The 23,601-nt window shown below is 41.8% G+C and overlaps 1 protein-coding gene across 2 annotated transcripts in view; it reads right to left on the reverse strand.

Annotated features, from left to right (window-relative positions):
* LOC311057834 (translation initiation factor IF-2, mitochondrial-like) overlaps positions 1–16,732 on the reverse strand; it is a 31,796-nt gene extending 15,064 nt beyond the window's left edge. Inside the window, exons 1-9 of one of the 2 annotated variants that reach the window (XM_084074928.1) lie at positions 16,630–16,732; positions 13,114–13,278; positions 11,730–11,853; positions 10,559–10,730; positions 9,030–9,190; positions 6,016–6,192; positions 2,620–2,759; positions 1,242–1,366; positions 238–442 (exon numbers count right to left, since the gene is read on the reverse strand). In XM_084074928.1, coding sequence (XP_083931054.1) covers positions 238–442; positions 1,242–1,366; positions 2,620–2,759; positions 6,016–6,192; positions 9,030–9,190; positions 10,559–10,730; positions 11,730–11,853; positions 13,114–13,263 — 1,254 coding nt within the window. In that variant the 5' untranslated portion in view covers positions 13,264–13,278; positions 16,630–16,732. Of the gene's footprint in view, positions 1–237; positions 443–1,241; positions 1,367–2,619; positions 2,760–6,015; positions 6,193–9,029; positions 9,191–10,558; positions 10,731–11,729; positions 11,854–13,113; positions 13,279–16,342; positions 16,355–16,629 lie in introns of those variants that run through there. The other variant, XM_084074929.1, reaches the window with a different exon arrangement.
* Positions 16,733–23,601: the final 6,869 nt, after the last annotated feature.

The raw sequence follows: 23,601 nt of genomic DNA on the forward strand, positions 1-23,601 counted from the left end.
CCTCCCTGGCTCTGTACTGGAGAGAGAGAGAGACATTATTATAGTAACAAAACTCTGTATAACACCTCCCTGGCTCTGTACTGGAGAGAGAGAGACATTATTATAGTAACAAAACTCTGTATAACACCTCCCTGGCTCTGTACTGGAGAGAGAGAGACATTATTATAGTAGGGGAGATGAGAGGACGAGAGGAGGAAATGAGATGAGAGGAGAGGAGGAGAGGAGGAGAGGACGTACCTCTGACTCCACCTCCAGGATCTCCTCGCCAGCAGAAGGGAGCTCCTTCCATCCAACGATCTCCACGGCAACGCTGGGCGTGGCCTCCTTGACGAGGCGGTTGTGTTCGTCAAACAGGAAGCGGACTTTAGCCCAGGTTTTACCTGCTACCAGCACACAGCCTTTACGAAGAGTACCCCGCTGCACGATCGCCGTGGTAACAGGCCTGTGGACCAATCAGAACACTTAAACAATAAACCAGTGATTCTCACCCTTTCTCATTTCCAGGACCCCATTTGATATGCATTAGACCACACCCCCATTTCATATGCAGTAGACCACACCCCCATTTGATATGCATTAGACCACACCCCCATTTGATATGCATTAGACCACCCCCCCCCCCCCCATTTGATATGCAGAGTGTACAAATGGACCGTTACGAGTCCATTTGGTTGCATTTTGTACACTCTCAGAGTTATGGAGGTCCTTGAAATTAACTGCTGTACGAGCAAAAAGCATTCATAAATGTAAGTTTGCGCTTCATTCACTATTTCAGGAATAAATGGCTTTGCACAACAATGTTAACTATAAAGATAACGATGTGGCCATCCACATTGATACATTGTATATTCTGTACTATTCTATACCTGCATAATATTCTATGCATGTATATTTTCATCCACGGCTCTGGTTCCAGTGATCCACAGCTGTATGACACCTCATATAGTGATCCTGGAATTTGCCGTCGCTTTGAAATGACGCTATAGGTGAGCGTAGTGTTTTTATACATTTCTGTCTGATAAAAATATTCAATGGGTTAATCAGTGCATTCTGATCCTATGAGGCCAACCCGTGACCACTCCGTCGTCACATCTAATCCTCTCCTTCTCGCTGGGGGCTGTATTTCCCTAGAAACGCTGTTTCACATGCATTCTCTCTGATAAACATAATATTACCCTTTCCCTCGGTGGGTGTGGCTCTCATTATAATAATTAATAATGTAAATATAATATTATAATTACCCTTTCCCTCGGTCATTGCGGCTCTCGATGACCGTTCCCTCCACCAGTCCTGTTGGCTCCGCCTTCAACTCCATCACCTCCGCCTGCGTTACCGTGGCTTCCACCAGAGCCAATAGGTTATCCCCCTGGTAACCATGACAACATGTTATCACCCTGGTAACCATGACAACATGTTATCACCCTGGTAACCATGACAACTACATGTTATCACCCTGGTAACCATGACAACTACATGTTATCACCCTGGTAACCAAGACAACTACATGTTATCACCCTGGTAACCATGACAACTAAATATTATCACCCTGGTAACCATGACAACTACATGTTATCACCCTGGTAACCATGACAAAAACATGTTATCACCCTGGTAACCATGACAACAGAATGTTTTAACCACACATATGGCCTCGTCTGTCTGTTAAAAACGAAAAGAAAAAGAAAACAATTAGCACAATCAACTGTGTCCACCGGTCCTGTGCTCTGATTGGCTGTAGCATGTATCTGCTCAGTGTACATTTCATACAGCATGATTTACAGTCACTGACAGATCCACAAAGATCTGAAGGACAGATCAATATGTCAGACCCATGGTCAAGTTACTCTTGGAAAAGAGATTTCAATCTCAATTAGTATTTTGTTAGCGTGGTTAAATAAGCAGTTGCAGACAGCTACACACACATATGTGGACGTAGCTTCTTATCACCTGACAGGGGGGAGTTTCCCCGGTAGGACTAGCTTCTTATCACCTGACAGGGGGGAGTTTCCCCGGTAGGACGTAGTTTCTTATCACCTGACAGGGGGGAGTTTCCCTGGTAGGACGTAGCTTCTTATCACCTGACAGGGGGGAGTGTCCCCGGTAGGACGTAGCTTCTTATCACCTGACAGGGGGGAGTGTCCCCGGTAGGACGTAGCTTCTTATCACCTGACAGGGGGGAGTGTCCCCGGTAGGACGTAGCTTCTTATCACCTGACAGGGGGGAGTTTCCCTGGTAGGACGTAGCTTCTTATCACCTGACAGGGGGGAGTGTCCCCGGTAGGACGTAGCTTCTTATCACCTGACAGGGGGGAGTTTCCCTGGTAGGACGTAGCGCGTGGAAGGAACACGTTATTCCAACCAGTTCCTTTCCCCTCCATCAGGCGCCCCGGCTGACCAGGGGGAGGCAGTATAGAGACCAGGATTACTACATGTGTTTGTGAGGGTATTAACTACCCTAGGAGACACGGGGAGAACATGCAAACTCCACACAGAAAGGCCCTTTTGCCAACCCCACCTAGGGTATGGGCGCTGATGACGCGGAGGAGAAGACACGCCCACAGCGCCCACAGCGTCCCCCGTGGGAATTGAACCCAGGACCTTCTCTAATAAAGTGTTTTACCTTGAGAGCAGAGACGTGAATGGCCTGAACGTCTCCTCCAAACTGTTCACAAACCACATCATGAAGCAGCAGCTGTTGTTTCACTGACTCTGGATCAGCCTGAGGTTTATCACACTTATTCACTGCTACTATGATGGGTACTGTAACACACAACATAACACACATTAACACAACTACACAACACTTATTCACTGCTACTATGATGGGTACTGTAACACAATAACAACACAACATAACACACATTAACACAACTACACAACACTTATTCACTGCTACTATGATGGGTACTGCAACACAATAACGACACAACATAACACACATTAACACAACTACACAACACTTATTCACTGCTACTATGATGGGTACTGCAACACAATAACTACACAACATAACACACATTAACACAACTACACAACACTTATTCACTGCTACTATGATGGGTACTGTAACACAACAACGACACAACATAACACACATTAACACAACTACACAACACTTATTCACTGCTACTATGATGGGTACTGTAACACAACAACGACACAACATAACACACATTAACACAACTACACAACACTTATTCACTGCTACTATGATGGGTACTGTAACACAATAACTACACAACATAACACACATTAACACAACTACACAACACTTATTCACTGCTACTATGATGGGTACTGTAACACAATAACTACACAACATAACACACATTAACACAACTACACAACACTTATTCACTGCTACTATGATGGGTACTGCAACACAATAACAACACAACATAACACACATTAACACAACTACACAACACGTATTCACTGCTACTATGATGGGTACTGTAACACAACAACAACACAACATAACACACATTAACACAACTACACAACACTTATTCACTGCTACTATGATGGGTACTGTAACACAACAACAACACAACATAACACACATTAACACAACTACACAACACTTATTCACTGCTACTATGATGGGTACTGTAACACAATAACTACACAACATAACACACATTAACACAACTACACAACACTTATTCACTGCTACTATGATGGGTACTGTAACACAACACAACATAACACACATTAACACAACTACACAACACTTATTCACTGCTACTATGATGGGTACTGCAACACAATAACAACACAACATAACACACATTAACACAACTACACAACACTTATTCACTGCTACTATGATGGGTACTGCAACACAATAACAACACAACATAACACACATTAACACAACTACACAACACTTATTCACTGCTACTATGATGGGTACTGCAACACAATAACAACACAACATAACACACATTAACACAACTACACAACACTTATTCACTGCTACTATGATGGGTACTGCAACACAATAACAACACAACATAACACACATTAACACAACTACACAACACTTATTCACTGCTACTATGATGGGTACTGTAACACAATAACAACACAACATAACACACATTAACACAACTACACAACACTTATTCACTGCTACTATGATGGGTACTGTAACACAACAACAACACAACATAACACACATTAACACAACTACACAACACTTATTCACTGCTACTATGATGGGTACTGTAACACAACACAACATAACACACATTAACACAACTACACAACACTTATTCACTGCTACTATGATGGGTACTGTAACACAACAACAACACAACATAGCATTCTTAGCATGTTGTATGTACTGTACCGTTAGCATTCTTAGCATGTGGTTAGCATGTTGTATGTACTGTACCGTTAGCATTCTTAGCATGTTGTATGTACTGTACCGTTAGCATTCTTAGCATGTGGTATGGACTGTACTGTTAGCATTCTTAGCATGTTGTATGGACTCTACAGTACCGTTAGCATTCTTAGCATGCTGTATGTACTGTACCATTAGCATTCTTAGCATGTTGTATGTACTGTACCGTTAGCATTCTTAGCCTGCTGTATGTACTGTACCATTAGCATTCTTAGCATGCTGTATGTACTGTACCGTTAGCATTCTTAGCCTGCTGTATGTACTGTACCATTAGCATTCTTAGCATGTTGTATGTACTGTACCGTTAGCATTCTTAGCCTGCTGTATGTACTGTATCGTTAGCATTCTTAGCATGTTGTATGGACTCTACAGTACCGTTAGCATTCTTAGCATGTTGTATGGACTCTACAGTACCGTTAGCATTCTTAGCATGCTGTATGGACTCTACAGTACCGTTAGCATTCTTAGCATGTTGTATGGACTCTACAGTACCGTTAGCATTCTTAGCATGTTGTAAGGACTCTACAGTACCGTTAGCATTATTAGCATGTTGTATGGACTCTACAGTACCGTTAGCATTATTAGCATGTTGTATGGACTCTACTGTATCGTTAGCATTCTTAGCATGTTGTATGGACTCTACAGTACCGTTAGCATTCTTAGCATGCCGTATGGACTGTACCGTTAGCATTCTTAGCATGCTGTATGGACTCTACTGTACCGTTAGCATTCTTAGCATGTTGTATGTACTGTACCGTTAGCATTCTTAGCATGCTGTATGGACTCTACAGTACCGTTAGCATTCTTAGCATGTTGTATGTACTGTACCGTTAGCATTCTTAGCATGCTGTATGGACTCTACAGTACCGTTAGCATTCTTAGCATGTTGCATGGACTCTACAGTACCGTTAGCATTCTTAGCATGTTGTATGGACTCTACAGTACCGTTAGCATTCTTAGCATGTTGCATGGACTCTACAGTACCGTTAGCATTCTTAGCATGTTGTATGGACTCTACTGTACCGTTAGCATTCTTAGCATGTTGTATGGACTCTACAGTATCGTTAGCATTCTTACCATGCTGTATGGACTCTACTGTACCGTTAGCATTCTTAGCATGTTGTATGGACTCTACAGTATCGTTAGCATTCTTAGCATGTTGTATGGACTCTACAGTATCGTTAGCATTCTTAGCATGTTGTATGGACTCTACAGTATCGTTAGCATTCTTAGCATGTTGTATGGACTCTACAGTATCGTTAGCATTCTTAGCATGTTGTATGGACTCTACAGTACTGTTAGCATTCTTAGCATGTTGTATGGACTCTACTGTACCGTTAACATTCTTAGCATGCTGTATGGACTCTACAGTACCGTTAGCATTCTTAGCATGTTGTATGGACTCTACAGTACCGTTAGCATTCTTAGCATGTTGTATGGACTCTACAGTACCGTTAGCATTCTTAGCATGTTGTATGGACTCTACTGTATCGTTAGCATTCTTAGCATGTTGTATGGACTCTATAGTACCGTTAGCATTCTTAGCATGTTGTATGGACTCTACAGTACCGTTAGCATTCTTAGCATGTTGTATGGACTCTACAGTACCGTTAGCATTCTTAGCATGCTGTATGGACTCCAGGGTTTGGTTCATGACTCCATCGTCTGCTGCCACCACCAGGATGATGAGGTCGGTGGCCTGGGCTCCTCGGGCCCTCATGGAGCTGAAGGCAGCGTGACCTGGAGTGTCCAGGAAGGTGATCTTCTCTCCTGAAGGAAGCTGCACTGAAGACACACACACCATACACATATTTATTATTATGTTGAATATGGAATGCTAGTATAAGTATATGGATCTAATGGATCTAAGATCTAAGAATGATAGTATATAATATAATACCAATGAAGGCTCCTATGTGTTAGTATATTATAATACCTATAACGGCTCCTATGTGTTATAATACCTATAAAGGCTCATATGTGTTATAATACCTATAAAGGCTCCTATGTGTTATAATACCTATAAAGGCTCCTATGTGTTATAATACCTATAAAGGCTCCTATGTGTTATAGTACCTATAAAGGCTCATATGTGTTATAATACCTATAAAGGCTCCTATGTGTTATAATACCTATAAAGGCTCCTATGTGTTATAATACCTATAAAGGCTCCTATGTGTTATAATACCTATGAAGGCTCCTATGTGTTATAATACCTATGAAGGCTCATATGTGTTATAATACCTATAAAGGCTCCTATGTGTTATAATACCTATAAAGGCTCCTATGTGTTATAATACCTATAAAGGCTCCTATGTGTTATAATACCTATAAAGGCTCCTATGTGTTATAATACCTATAAAGGCTCCTATGTGTTATAATACCTATAAAGGCTCCTATGTGTTATAATACCTATAAAGGCTCCTATGTGTTATAGTACCTATAAAGGCTCCTATGTGTTATAATACCTATAAAGGCTCCTATGTGTTATAGTACCTATAAAGGCTCCTATGTGTTATAATACCTATAAAGGCTCCTATGTGTTATAGTACCTATAAAGGCTCCTATGTGTTATAGTACCTATAAAGGCTCCTATGTGTTATAGTACCTATAAAGGCTCCTATGTGTTATAATACCTATAAATGCTCCTATGTGTTATAATACCTATAAAGGCTCCTATGTGTTATAGTACCTATGAAGGCTCATATGTGTTATAATACCTATAAAGGCTCCTATGTGTTATAATACCTATAAAGGCTCATATGTGTTATAATACCTATAAAGGCTCATATGTGTTATAATACCTATAAAGGCTCCTATGTGTTATAATACCTATAAAGGCTCCTATGTGTTATAATACCTATAAAGGCTCCTATGTGTTATAATACCTATAAAGGCTCCTATGTGTTATAATACCTATAAAGGCTCCTATGTGTTATAGTACCTATAAAGGCTCATATGTGTTATAATACCTATAAAGGCTCCTATGTGTTATAATACCTATAAAGGCTCCTACGTGTTATAATACCTATAAAGGCTCCTACGTGTTATAATACCTATAAAGGCTCCTACGTGTTATAATACCTATAAAGGCTCCTATGTGTTATAGTACCTATAAAGGCTCATATGTGTTATAATACCTATGAAGGCTCCTATGTGTTATAATACCTATAAAGGCTCCTATGTGTTATAATACCTATGAAGGCTCCTATGTGTTATAATACCTATGAAGGCTCCTATGTGTTATAATACCTATAAAGGCTCCTATGTGTTATAATACCTATAAAGGCTCCTATGTGTTATAATACCTATAAAGGCTCCTATGTGTTATAATACCTATGAAGGCTCCTATGTGTTATAATACCTATGAAGGCTCCTATGTGTTATAATACCTATAAAGGCTCCTATGTGTTATAATACCTATGAAGGCTCCTATGTGTTATAATACCTATAAAGGCTCCTATGTGTTATAATACCTATAAAGGCCCCTATGTGTTATAATACCTATAAAGGCCCCTATGTGTTATAATACCTATAAAGGCTCATATGTGTTATAATACCTATAAAGGCTCCTATGTGTTATAATACCTATAAAGGCTCCTATGTGTTATAATACCTATAAAGGCTCCTATGTGTTATAGTACCTATAAAGGCTCCTATGTGTTATAGTACCTATAAAGGCTCCTATGTGTTATATAATACCTATGAAGGCTCCTATGTGTTAGAATACCTATAAAGGCTCATATGTGTTATAATACCTATAAAGGCTCCTATGTGTTATAATACCTATGAAGGCTCCTATGTGTTATAATACCTATAAAGGCTCCTATGTGTTATAATACCTATGAAGGCTCCTATGTGTTATAATACCTATAAAGGCTCCTATGTGTTATAATACCTATAAAGGCTCCTATGTGTTAGGCAAGGGATAATGCATGGGTCGGCTGCGCCTCGGTGGTTAATCACCCTGTCGGGCTTTAAATTTCAATAATGACTACCTCCCCATGCATTATCCCGCTTATTACACGGCTACTTAATAAATACATAAATACATTTACCCAAAAGTAACAACAAAACGAAGTATTTCCTTGCTTACGGCAATGAAAGTATTCCATAAGTATTGGGCTGGGCGGACAAGTTCGCCTCGCAAAAACAAATGACGAAATGGAAAAAAACTCGCCCCAAAACACACTCGCCCCCCATTCTATTTACTGCCGATTTGCCTGTAATACCGCCGGATTTGCCCCGGGGCGACTGTGTTTTGGGGCGAGCGTTTTGGTATTCCCCCGTTGTTGTGCCACGATAAACAAGGAAGCGCAGTGGATCAAATAGAATGACTTCTCGGTTATTGCATCGTCTATTTCTCACTTCAAATGTTTTAAAAAACATTCTTGAGAGCAACGTTTAGTTGTAAATGACATTGTTTGTTTGTTTACATGGCTGTCATGTTGGATAAAGCATATAACCAAGCAGCACAGGTTGACATGAGCAGGTGTTCTGAGTCTCTGATTACACAGCGGTCCGTTATTGAGCTCAGCGGTCATTATCCAGAAATAATGACCGATGACTGACCAATCAGAATCGAGCATTCAACCAAGCCGTGTAATAATATATTATAGTACCTATAAAGGCTCCTATGTGCTGTGTGATTCCTCCGTGCTCAGTCGAGGTGATCTGGCTCTTCCTCAGGCTGTCCAGCAGAGTGGTTTTACCGTGATCCACGTGACCCATGATGGTAACCACCGGCGGGCGCTGTACCAAGGAACCAGGCTCTGCAGGAGCTCTGAAAACACATTTAATATGATATATATGATCATTATCCTACTATAATTCTAGTAACCTCTGTCTGTAGTGGTGAGTAGGTGAAGCTACCCAGTTCTCCTCAGTGGCTGGACCAATTGCTCTGATTTTGCACACAGCCATTGACCATTACCATCTGAACTTAACTGTGAAGCCCGTTTTTCAATTTCATCAAATCTCAGCTTCTTATTAGCGCTTTTGTGTCAAAGAATGTCGCCATGGTTACGGGGCTGCCCAGCTATGGGACGAACTTCCTCCCGGGTTGCCAGATCATGTGCGCATATCCCCCCACGGATGCGTCGACCGGGTATGGTCTAGTACATTTAATTAAACACATTTAATATCATATACTATATGATCATTATACATTTAATTAAACACATTTAATATGAATATCTTTTTGAAAAAATCGTGAAAATATTTGCAAATCTTTGAATAAAATATTATATATATTAAAGGTATATAGGCAAAAATGGAACGGGCAGCCATTTTTTTTCCCAGTTTGGTTTTAAAACTTTAAAACGCTCTCAAACTTATTTTTTGAGGCACGGAATTTACTTTTAAGATATCGTTTGGATAGAATGTAGTTGTTTAACTTCATACATGTGGTCAATTAATCATGACAGAGCCTATTTAAAAATACAAATTCAGAGAACCGGCAGGGGTGGGCAGTGACACGTATGTATCGATAATCCCAATAAAGACACCTATTTTCGGCATGGCCCCTTCTAAAGTCCCCTTGCGTCATATTGGCTGGTGGTGGGGAAAACGAGCTGCTGATTGGCTGAAGGGGTTGTCAGTCAATTAATTGTCTGCCTTTGAAAATAGCATGCCTGGACCAAAAATACATAGTAGAGAAAAAAAAGTGATCAGGAGCCAAGATACAGCATTTTTAAGTAATACAAATGAATGGAAGTGAATGGAGCAGTAAAAAATAAAAATAATACAAACTTGTCCAAACTCGTTTGACAAATTAACTCGTCCATGGCAGGCAATGAGTTAAAGAAAAACGGGCGACAATGGCCAAAACTCAATCCAATTCAAAACTCAATCAAAATCAAATGTGCTCAGTTCAAAGCTTGTTGGGTCATTAAGCACGCAATGATACCTTTTCAGATTTTGGGGGTTTTCGGGGCTAAAAGTATGGTAATTATTCGTAAAAAATCCAATAGGTTCCCTTTTGAAATTCCAGCCCCTGCCTCTCCACACACACACACACACACACACACACACACACACACACACACACACACACACACACACACACACACACACACACACACACACACACACACACACACACACACACACACACACACACACACACACACACACACACACACACACACACCTCCTGTGTGCGTCAGTGTTGGCTCTGTCTCTGCTCTGGCTCAGCGTTTGGTATTTAAACTTCATTCCAGATCTCCTGACGACCTCCTTGATCCACTTCTCCTCCAGGACAGAGTTCTCCTCCAGATCATCCAGCTCTGCTCCTGTGTTCAGCAGAGCCTCCAGCACGTGATCTACACACACACACACACACACACACACACACACACACACACACACACACACACACACACACACACACACACACACACACACACACACACACACACACACACACACACACACACACACACACACACACACACACTTTACAATGTAGTCATTTATCAGACACTCTTTATACAGAGTGACTCACAATAAACAAGGTAAACACATCCATAGAATAGTGTCTTTATGTTATGTTTGTGATTCTTTGTGTCCTGATGGCTGCTTGGTACAAAATGAATTTCCGCAAGGACAATAAAGTCTATCTATCTATCTATCTATCTATCTATCTATCTATCTGCCTGCCTGCCTGCCTGCCTGCCTGCCTGCCTGCCTGCGTCCGTCCGCCCGCCCGCCCGCCCGCCCGCCCGCCCGCCCGTCCGTCCGTCCGTCCGTCCGTCCAAATCTGCCTGCCTGCCTGCCTGCCTGCCTGCCTGCCTGCCTGCCTGCCTGCCTGTCTGTCTGTCTGTCTGTCTGTCTGTCTGTCTGTCTGTCTGTCTGTCTGTCTATCTATCTATCTATCTATCTATCTATCTATCTATCTATCTATCTACCTATCTATCTATCTATCTATCTATCTATCTAGAATACAGACACAGTGTAGTGTCTCAGTAAACTATTTTTCTTACCAAAGTCTTTGTTCATGTAAATAAAGTTTTTTCTTACCAAAGTCTTTGTTCATGTAAATAAAGTTTTACATAAATAAAGTTTTTTCTTACCAAAGTCTTTGTTCATGTAAATAAAGTTTTTTCTTACCAAAGTCTTTGTTCATGTAAATAAAGTTTTACATAAATAAAGTTTTTTCTTACCAAAGTCTTTGTTCATGTAAATAAAGTTTTACATAAATAAAGTTTTTTCTTACCAAAGTCTTTGTTCATGTAAATAAAGTTTTACATAAATAAAGTTTTTTCTTACCAAAGTCTTTGTTCATGTAAATAAAGTTTTACATAAATAAAGTTTTTTCTTACCAAAGTCTTTGTTCATGGCGTGAGCCAACTCAGACACCGTCATCCTCCGTCTGATCTCGACTTCCTGTTTCTCTTTGTTGGACTTCCTGTTCTGAGGCTTCTGACCCGCCTTCTGACCTTTGACCTGGAAACACACCAAAACATTTCATACAAACTCATATCCCAGTTTCATCCAATCAGGAGAGAGATCTCATACATGACACAGGATGAACCATAGACATAGAAACCTAGACACCTCATTGGTCTCTGCAGTTCGTTGGAGCGACTGGTATCGCGGCCGCCATTTTAGAGTAGGCAAGCTACCATTCAAAGTGACTACTGGCCAATCACAGCACGTTGACTACTGGCCAATCACAACGCGTCTAACTGACTTTTGCTGCGTGGTTGCCTCTTACGAAAAGACCCGCCCACACCTGCCTCTGATTGGCCTACCGAACGCCTCCTTCTGTGACGCACGCGGAAGCTTGCCTACTCTAAAATGGCGCCCGAGATACCAATGTCTCAGAGCCGAAGGAGGCGTCTACCTTTATATGTCTATGAGATGAACAAGTGGAACAGGAAGTGATGACATATAGAAATGGGTTCTGTCTCCTGATTGGATAAAAATTGTATCCTGACCTGAAAATGTATTTTCTGTTTATTAACACATTGACTGCCAGAATTAAAACATTGTTTTTCATCCCCATGCAAGCGTTTTTTTACCCAAATATTGACGATGCACGGAGACCCACGGGAGTCGCGGTGTGTACACAGATGCAAACAAAGGGTGTGTGGGGGATGGGGGAGGGTCCTCTATCCACCGGTACAAACATTTTGTAACCGCGGCGATCGGCCATTTTGTTGCTATCGGCCGCTGAATAAGGCTTTAAAAAGTCCTTTCTGAAAGGACGTTTTAAAACGTTCTAGGCCAGTGGTTTTCAACCTTTTTCATGCCAAGGACCCCTAAATTGATATACATTTGGCCACGGACACCCCATCTGAAAATGTTTTGTGCCAAGGGACCCCCAGAAGCAAAGACTTGAGTTAAAAATCTAATGAAAAATATATATGTATTCAAGGCTATGCACACATTTTCAAGTCTTTCAAAAAATAGCAGATCTACAAGCTCAAAGTGCCGCGCTATGAGCTTGTAGATCTGCTAATTTTTAATAGCCAAAGCTAAGTTGTTAAAATGATTTTGACACTATGTTAACTAATTTCGCTGGGGACCCCCTGGTACCCCCTCAAGGACCACTGGTGGTCCCCGGACCACAGGTTGAAAACCCCTGTTCTAGGCAGACAATGTGTTAAAGAGCTGGAGAGACATGGACACTCCTGTAACTGAACAAACACTCTGATATATTGATCAGTAATAAACTAACCAATCAATATGTTTAGTAGTCACCTGTTTAGCAGCGAGGCTCCTGGTTGGTTGGCTGCAAAGGGGAGGGGCGGGGACACGTCGAGGACACAGGAAGCCGCTCACCAGGGCGGCGTCATGACGACGGCTGACCAATCGGCTGGCCGTCCTCATCAGTGATGTCATCATGTTCATGCCTGACGAGGCCCGCTGAGAAAAGCCAGAATTATAAAACATGATCCTGTATTTAAACAGAACTCCAGTTCCCAGCATGCTAAACGCCCCCAAACGTGGTAGGTTCTCTCTTAGATAGCCAATAGGAACGGGCTGTATTTTTCTGATGCCCCGCCCCTTCTGTGTTCCTATTGGCTGGGCTTTAAACAGCCATATTAACTCCAGTTCCCATTATGCTAAACGCCCCCAGACTTATCGGTTTGTCGGATCGCCGTGAAACCCCACCCACACACTCTCTGAGGGGGGTGGAGTTCAATGGATCTGTTCACCTCGCTTTTACCAGGAAGTGGTCGTAGACCCCTCCCTCCCGAACGCAAGGTTGCACAGGTACGACAGTGGACCTGGCTGCTGCAGGTGCTGTGCTGACAATAATAATACTGGAAACACATAAAGAGATTTAGCCTTGGATGACCTTTTACAGGAATTTCACGGCGGCCACGAAGGCCATGGCCGTCGTTGCCCCTCTCATTGGCCGTGTGCCCCTCGAATAATGACATGCCTTAGCGGCCACAGTGGCCGTGGTGCCCCAGCTGCGCCCAGCAACTGATTTCACAGTTTTTCCTCTGCGCGATTTTCCTGTCAATACGTTTTTTTTTAGACACCAGTCCCTTTGGTTGAGCTGCGCAGCTACAACATGCACAGTGGTAGGTAGGTTTGATTTTGAGCCTCGAATGAACCGTCGGTATCCCGCAACACAGTGTAATAGATACAAAAGCATTACCGGGCCAAACAGGAGATAAATCTAACGCAGCCTGAACTAATCAATGGTAGGTTTGATTTCTAGCCTGAGAGAGAGAGAGGATTCTGTAGTCCTACAGACCGATGTGCCCGATGTTTTTTTCAACAGCAAAATATAGATGAAAAACATCTGATAAAATACAGCGAAATCCCCAAATTATGAGTCTTAATATAAAGCAAGCAACAGAATAACTGCAAACAAATAATAAGTTTAGGCTATCAATATCATACAAAAGAGTGACCTCACCGCTCTGATGGACAAGAAATAAATAATCCTTTTGAAAACCACATCCATTATATCTGTTCGTTTGTCAACAATGATCTAAATGGGAAGTTTATTTCAGCAGCTAGAATGTGACAGTTTTAGTCCGTTTTTTGGTGCGCAACACAGCCCTCGTTTAAAGGACAACTTTGTTTTTCTACAACCAAGGTTTATATTTTAGCTTGTAATTAAAGTAAATAAAAGATGAGTGTTATTTTTTTTTCATTTACTGCTTTCTATAGTTTTAGCAATTTTAGCGATATATTTACAGTGGGCGGGGGCATTCTGTCCGGTGGCTAAATACGTCTTTTTTACACAATAAAAAAGGTCCTGTGGTCTTTGATGGCCAGATGTGAGTTATTGGGGGCTAGAAGAGCTACTGTAAATAAGAATAAAGAAAACACTGGGTTATCGTGTGAAAAAATACATATTTAGCCACCGGACAGAATGCCCCCGCCCACTGTAAAAAAAAAAAGCGAAAATTGCTAAAACTATAGAAAGCACTAAATTAAAAGAAAATTAACACTCATCTTTTATTTACTTTAATTTCAATCTAAAACATATACCTTGGTTGTAAAAAAACAAAGTTGTCCTTTAAGTGAATTGCTTTCACCTGCTGTTTTAGGCTACTGCTGTGCAGAGTGTGCACAACAGGGCATATCTCCGCCAAGCCAGGGTGACCTACCCAGGCCCATGAAATTCATATGCAGGCATAGTAGCCAATTAGAATGAAATCTGCAAAAACTGACTCATATACTGATACAGAATCATATATTGGCTATATATTATCGCTGTCGGGTGGAAATCTTGTATGTTCCTTTTTTATTATTATTCAAAAAACTATTTGTGAAAATAGCCAATCTACAAGCTGTAATTATTAATAATAAGAAATACTATATTTTAAAGAGTGAAAAATCAACTAAAGTCATTAATAGTGCAAGTTCAATCACATTTCATTTGAATGAAAATAACTTGTGGGGAAAATACATCAAATCTCTAATCTAATGTGATTAATGTGACACCTACTTCAGTCAGTGAAGTCCAGGGCTGAATGTGACATTTTGAGACCTATATAACTAAATATTGGTCATTTGCCAACACATTATTTTGTGAAATAAATGGGATATATTTCACAGATATTAAAATACAATCATCCTTAACCTTCAAGTTAAATTCATTATTTCCGTGGACTTAAAAATAATTTTTGTACTTTTTTTTTGGGGGGGGGGGGGGTGCTTTCCTGCCCTGACATTTGGCCTTTGTGCCCTCCAAAGGCCACGTGGCCTTGCCCCTAAAATGACGAAATTCCAGGCCTGTCTGAGAGTGCACGAAATGGAACCAAATAGACCCATTTGGTTCACTCTCAAAGTTATGAGGGTCCTTGAAAATAAACTTTGATAACCACTGTCCTAGTGCAGTGGTTCTCAAACTTTTTCATGTCAAGGACCCCCAAATTGACACTTATTAGCCCGCGGACCCCCATTTGAAAAGATATGCCTCAGGGACCCCCATAAGAGAAGATTTTTACGGCTCTAGCAGTTTAATCTCAACCATTTTAATTTCAAGGACCCCCATTTTGACATGCATTAAGCTACGGACCCCCATTTAATGACATTTCTATCTCTGGGACCCCAATATATATCCTAAAATCAATGTTAATTTAACTCTGAGAGTGTACAAATGGAACCAAATGGACCCTGACGGGTCCATTTGGTTCCATTTGTACACTCTCAGAGTTACAGACCCATAAGGGTCCATTTGGTTCCTTACTATCCATCATTTAGCTGGGGACCCCCTGGAACTCCCTCAAGGACCCCTGGGGGTCCCCGGACCCCACTTTGAGAACCAATGTCCTAGTGGTCTCCTAATGTGGCATAGTGTCAGTACATTTCTATATTGTGAATTTGCTACTTTTACTAAAATATCTGAGAACTTCTCTGTTGTTTTAATACAAGTAAATGTTTATCTTCAACATTTTAACATCTAGAACTAAATAATGAATCAAAGTGTTTCCTATAGATTAAATAAATCATGTTTTACCTTCAGATTAAAGTGTTTTTATTAAATAAATCATGTTTTACCTTCAGATTAAAGGGTTTTTATTAAATAAATCATGTTTCACCTTCAGATTAAAGGGTTTTTATTAAATAAATCATGTCTTACCTTCAGATTAAAGGGTTTTTATTAAATAAATCATGTTTTACCTTCAGATTAAAATGTTTTTATTAAATAAATCATGTTTTACCTTCAGATTAAAGGGTTTTTATTAAATAAATCATGTTTCACCTTCAGATTAAAGGGTTTTTATTAAATAAATCATGTCTTACCTTCAGATTAAAGTGTTTCTATTGCTTTGTTTTCATTTTAACAGCATTAACATTACAGAGCAGCTTCTCATGGGCGCCGCCATGACACTTCTGTTTCCGCCCGCTAGCGACCCCTATTGGACCGGAATGACATAACACTTCCGTTTCTGTCCAGAGCCGTATAAGAGAGTTACGACACTGGTAGCGTTGACCCCCACAGCAACAATGGAATGCGGAAGTGCTCTCTCTATCTCAACGAGATAGTTCCAATGTTTGGAACTACAGAGTGTAGAAGAGAGGGTGACGTCACGCTTTGATCCACAAAGCGGGCCGCTATGGGCTGTATCACATGACACTTCTGTTTAAGTCCCGCTAGCGACCCCTACTGGACCGGAATGACACGACACACTTCTGTAGCTCACTGGTCCGCAGTGGTGGAAAAAGTACTCAGATATTTTACTTAAGTAAAAGTAGCAATACCACAATATAAAAAATACTCCAAAAGCATTGGCATCAAAATATACATAAAGTATCAAAAGTAAAAGTACTAGAATGTTTGAAAATAGCAGATCTGATGCGACGTGTTGTGAGCTTGTAGATCTGCTATTTATTATGCTTGTGTTTCACACGGTCTGCTTACATGGACACACCGGATACACCGCTCCGTCACCGTACTGCTTCCTACCGGAAACAAGGCCGATGAATGGTTCCGATGATTCGTTGTTTTGTTTGATTTTGACTTAAAAAATAATTAAATGTAACATTTGTGCTGTTTAATAAAGTCATTAAATGTAACATTTGTGCTGTTTAATAAAGTCATTAAATGTAACATTTGTGCTGTTTAATAAAGTCATTAAATGTAACATTTGTGCTGTTTAATAAAGTCATTAAATGTAACATTTGTGCTGTTTAATAAAGTCATTAAATGTAAAATTTGTGCTGTTTAATAAAGTCAAAGTATTTCTGAGATACTGAACGAACAACGTGTTATAGAGCTACAGCATTGTTACCATTCCTCACATCATATCTAGTAATAAAGAATAGCATAAACATAGAATATATCTAGTAATAAAGAATAGCATAAATATAGAATATATCTAGTAATAAAGAATAGCATAAACATAGAATATATCTAGTAATAAAGAATAGCATAAATATAGAATATATCTAGTAATAAAGAATAGCATAAATATAGAATATATCTAGTAATAAAGAATAGCATAAATATAGAATATATCTAGTAATAAAGAATAGCATAAATATAGAATATATCTAGTAATAAAGAATAGCATAAACATAGAATATATCTAGTAATAAAGAATAGCATAAATATAGAATATATCTAGTAATAAAGAATAGCATAAATATAGAATATATCTAGTAATAAAGAATAGCATAAATATAGAATATATCTAGTAATAGAACATATAAATATCTTTAACGTCACCAAATCAATAGGTTTATCCCTGCAGTTGCATATGACCACCACTAGATGTCAGTAAACAACCATAATTCAGTCTGCATCACAGCCATCATAATCAAGACAGATTCAGAGCTCAGCAGCTTTGGTTCCATGTGTACACTCTCAGAGTTACAGACCTGTAAGGGTCCATTTGGAACCCCCTCAAGCCTCAAGGACCCATGAGGGTCCCTGGACCCCACTTTGAGACCCACTGGTGTAGCAGAGTGTTTCCAGTGAGTCAACACCCTGACTCTGTTTGACCAGAATGGAACAGAGCCTTCATTAGTATCATTGTAACAACCAGAATGGAACAGAGCCTTCATTAGTATCATTGTAACAACCAGAATGGAACAGAGCCTTCATTAGTATCATTGTAACAACCAGAATGGAACAGAGCCTTCATTAGCGTCATTGTAACAACCAGAATGGAACAGAGCCTTCATTAGTGTCATTGTAACAACCAGAATGGAACAGAGCCTTCATTAGTATCATTGTAACAACCAGAATGGAACAGAGCCTTTGTTAGTATCATTGTAACAACCAGAATGGAACAGAGCCTTCATTAGTATCATTGTAACAACCAGAATGGAACAGAGCCTTCATTAGTATCATTGTAACAACCAGAATGGAACAGAGCCTTTGTTAGTATAATTGTAACAACCAGAATGGAACAGAGCCTTCATTAGTGTCATTGTAACAACCAGAATGGAACAGAGCCTTCATTAGTATCATTGTAACAACCAGAATGGAACAGAGCCTTTGTTAGTATCATTGTAACAACCAGAATGGAACAGAGCCTTCATTAGTATCATTGTAACAACCAGAATGGAACAGAGCCTTCATTAGTATCATTGTAACAACCAGAATGGAACAGAGCCTTCATTAGTGTCATTGTAACAACCAGAATGGAACAGAGCCTTCATTAGTGTCATTGTAACAACCAGAATGGAACAGAGCCTTCATTAGTGTCATTGTAACAACCAGAATGGAACAGAGCCTTCATTAGTGTCATTGTAACAACCAGAATGGAACAGAGCCTTCATTAGTGTCATTGTAACAACCAGAATGGAACAGAGCCTTTGTTAGTATCATTGTAACAACCAGAATGGAACAGAGCCTTCGTTAGTATCATTGTAACAACCAGAATGGAACAGAGCCTTCATTAGTGTCATTGTGTGAACAGGGCCGAAATTGTATCACATTTGACTTGCAATTTGTTTGTACTATTGCACTCTTCTCCTTTAATAAATAATCCAGAATAAAACTCACAACAATAAAATATAAATGCACAATAAAGTGCTGGGTGCGTAATTACTGTGAGTCCTATCTGAACTAATTGTTTGTCGACTACGCCACTTTTGTTATAGAGGGAAGTCCCCTTTGAATACACTTTAACTTCTTCTTCAGGCTTTCACAGGTTCGAGGTTAACTGGTAAGTTTCAATACTTTTGGTTTTGAGAATACAACACTGGCATGAGAATATCCCTTTAAGAAACTGGACACGAATACAGTGTATCAAAAAAAGGTAAGTCATATTTATTGGGTCCCTAATACATTGGCTTCTGTGCCTTAAAAACAATCAAATAAACACTATACTAATAAAACCTATATAAACATACAAAACACAATTAATCTACACAACAACTATAAAATAAATTATAAAGTTGTGCAAATTACGCGGGGCTTAATCACAAGGGTTCCTTAGCATGGGGGGTTTCTGTGCAACAAATACTTTTCAAGTAAAGTGCTGTGCCAATAAAGTGCTTCAAGATACTCAACACGGTTTGTTCAGGGGTAATGCTGCATGTCCATATATGGGGGTAAGATGGGAAAGGGTTTGAGGCCAGTCGTCTTCGTCTTCTCTCTTCTTTCTCTCCGCTCGCCAGCCAGGTTTTTACACCTGGCGCTGAGTTGGTTGCGTATGCAACGTTATCGCCACTTTCCAGTCTCAGCGCTCCTTATATGGTCTGGTCTCACTCGTCTCTCATATGGTCTGGTCTCACTCGCCTCTTCCTCCCCTTCGGTTCGATCGCTTTCTCCTCTTGGTTTCTCCTTTGAATGTAGGCACACCTCGGCTTCCAAACTCCTAGGTGGCTGGTATGTCTACTTCATCTATGCACTCCTCTACTCCGTGTCTCGGCACAACCTTCCCCTCTGCTGTCCTTCTCCTCACTGACGCCTCTGTCACTTGGGTGCTCTGTTCTCTCTTTCAAACGGTCCCGCCTCCGCTTTTGTACCTGCCAAACCACACCTCCCTCTTCTTTCATTTGTCCGTGGTGACAGTCTGTCTGGGGACATTGGCCATGACCGTGGCCTTGGGCGTGACCGCGTGACTGCCGCTCTGCCACTCAATGTCTCTCAATACATGTGACCAGGGGATCATGGGGAAAACAATTATAAACAATACAGTGCGTAATAATAATTGGTACAAAAATAATAAGATGGTGGGGTTAAATGAGGCAATTATACACATTAAGCACCAATAAAAACAAATTACAAAAGTTTTAAGAACCCCTCATTTCACCCTTGTCACATTCCCCCCTACTTTTTCGTTGGCAGTCCCTGGCAACTGGTTCTAAACGTCATGCCCGTACCTCTCAGGTGGCTGTCCTTGGTTCGCTCTTCCAGAGCGCCGCGGACCTTCAGGTTCCCTAGGACCGGGGAAAAACCCTACATAAGGCGGCCATATTGGTCCCACCGGTTCGGCTACTGGGGCAGGTTCGGGGCTCTCCATCGGTGACCTGGGGGCTATACACACTTTTAATGCATTCCTATGGATCGTTCTATCTCGCCCTCCTTTTTCAGGTCGGATCCTGTATACTAGGCCCGCATCCCCCACCCTCTCCAATACCACAAAAGGTTCTGGGTCCCACCATGGGCCCAGTTTACCTTGTCCCTGTCGGTTCCGGTTTCGTACCCACACCCTCTCTCCAGGTAACAATGGTGGCATACCGGCTCGGCGGTCATAGACCTGTTTACGCTGTCCTGCTATATGCACCATTTTTTTCTCGGCTGTCCTATACGCTGTGGCCATTCGTTTCTGGTGATCTTGCACCCAATCTCCCACTCCCATTCGATTTTGTGACAACGGTACTCCTAATGCTACATCTACCGGACGCCTCAGGTGGCGACCAAACATTAAGTACGCAGGCGCATAACCTGTCGCACCATGTTCAGTATTGTTATAAGCGTGTACTAACTCAGGTAAGTGTTCATTCCATCTGCCTTGGCGATCAGTATCTAGAGAGCGCAACATGTTTAACAGTGTTTGATTAAACCTCTCCACCCCCCCATTACCAGCTGGGTGGTAAGGGGTGGTGCGACTCTTAGTAATACCGTATGTATGACACAATTGCTGCATTAATTCGGATTCAAAATTCGGGCCTCGGTCCGAATGGAAACGAGCCGGGCAACCGAATGGCTGAATAATATGTGTCCAAAGCGCACGGACAGTCGTGGGCGCAGTTTGGTCACGCGTTGGAATAGCCCAACTGTACCTGGTGAATAAATCGGTTGCTACAAGAATATTCTGCCATGCGTCATTCGGCCTACCTAATGTGAGAAAATCAATAGCCACTACCTCCATAGGATACGATACTTCGAATGGCTGTAAGGGGGCCCTGGGCTCTATCCTGTCTTTCAGTAGGCTGCAGGCAACACAACCTCGCTGGAACTGTCGCACCGCCCCCTCCATGCCCGGCCAGTAGAACCGGCGCCGAAGCTGCGCCAAAGTCCGGTCCACTCCGGCGTGTGCCGAGGCCTCATGGAGTCCTTTCCACACCTCCTCTCGTCGCGCCCCTGGACAAACAAGTTGTAAGTAACATTCTTGTGTATGCTGATCAATCACTTGCCTATACAACACATTGTCTCTGATGCGCAACCGGTCCCACTGTCGTAACATTTGCCTGGCTTCCCGTGACCAACTCCTCTTCTCCATAAGGGTAGGCAGTTTCCTCCGCTCTACGCAACTCTTCACCATCTGGATGTCCGGATCTCGATCCTGTGTTCCCCGCCACTCAGCTCCAGCCCACCCGTCCTCTCTCTCCACCGGTGCCAACTCCACTACGGCCACTCCTACAGGTTGAACAGGGAACCTAGACAGGGCATCTGCGTTCGCATTGCTTTTTCCAGGTCGGTACTTTATATCATAGGTGAATGATGCTAGCTGGGCTGCCCAGCGCTGTTCCACCGCGCCTAGTCGAGCTGTTTGAAGATGCGCAACAGGATTGTTATCTGTATAAATCGTAAAATGAGCGCCAGTTAAGTAATCTTTAAATTTTTCGGTCACTGCCCATTTAAGTGCCAAGAGTTCTAATTTAAAGGAGCTATAATTTGCATCATTTTGTTCGGTAGGGTGTAGACTTCGGCTGGCGTAGGCGATTACTCGCTCCTGGCCATCTTGGACCTGTGCCAGAACGGCGCCGAGCCCGCGGCCACTCGCATCAGTATACACTACAAACGGTCGGTCATAATCTGCATAAGCCAGTATTGGAGCCTGCGTAAGGGCAGTTTTAAGAGCATCAAACGAGTTTTGGCACTCAGGGGACCACTCTATTTTACACTGATGGGACTTCACATCATTCGGGACTCCGATCAACAAACTATTTAACGGCCTAGCTATGGCAGCAAATGAGGACACGAAGCGGCGATAATAACCAGCCAGACCTAGAAAAGCGCGGACCTCGCGGACAGTCGAGGGTGGGGTCCAGTCTCTTACCGCAGCCAACTTTTCAGGGTCCGGGCGCACTCCCTCTTTGTCTACAACGTGGCCCAAGAACTTTACCTCCGGTTGGAGAAGCTTGCATTTATCGAGGCGCAGTTTCAATCCGTGTCTCCACAGCCGCTCGAAAACCTGGTCAAGGTGCTGCATGTGAGAGGAAAAGTCAGGTGAATATACAATAATGTCATCGAGGTACACTAATAATGACTCTGTCACCTGGCCACTCAAGCATCGCTGCATTAATCTTTGGAAGGTCGCGGGGGCGTTACATAAACCGAACGGCATACGTTGGAACTCGAACAGTCCTAAAGGGGTGGTAAACGCTGTCTTTTCTCGATCCCGAGGGTCCATACCCACCTGCCAATAACCGCTGGCCAGGTCGAGTGTGGAGAACCACTGAGCCTTGGTCAGGCTTGTTAAAGTCTCTTCAATCCGAGGTAAAGGGAAGGCATCTTTGTGCGTCACGGCATTCAGTTTACGGTAGTCGACACAGAAACGCCAGCTGCCATCTTTCTTCTTCACCAGGACAATGGGCGCTGCCCAGGGACTGCAACTCTCTTTTATCACTCCCTTGTCCAGCATGTCACTCAATAAGGTCTTCATTTCTCTATACATGGAGGGCGGCAGCGGTCGGTGCCTCTCGCGGATGGGTGCCGCGTCTCCAGTTGGTATTTGGTGTTGCACCACGTCCGTCTGCCCAAAATCTTCATTATGGACTGCAAACACCTTCTTCCATTTACACATCATCGCATGCAGCTCTTCTCTCTGCTGGTCAGGTAGGTCATCTCGCCGGGTCAACGCCTCCATCTCC

The sequence above is a fragment of the Gymnoscopelus microlampas genome (genome assembly GCF_963454915.1).
Source record: "Gymnoscopelus microlampas genome assembly, chromosome: 2".
Taxonomy (NCBI): domain Eukaryota; kingdom Metazoa; phylum Chordata; class Actinopteri; order Myctophiformes; family Myctophidae; genus Gymnoscopelus; species Gymnoscopelus microlampas.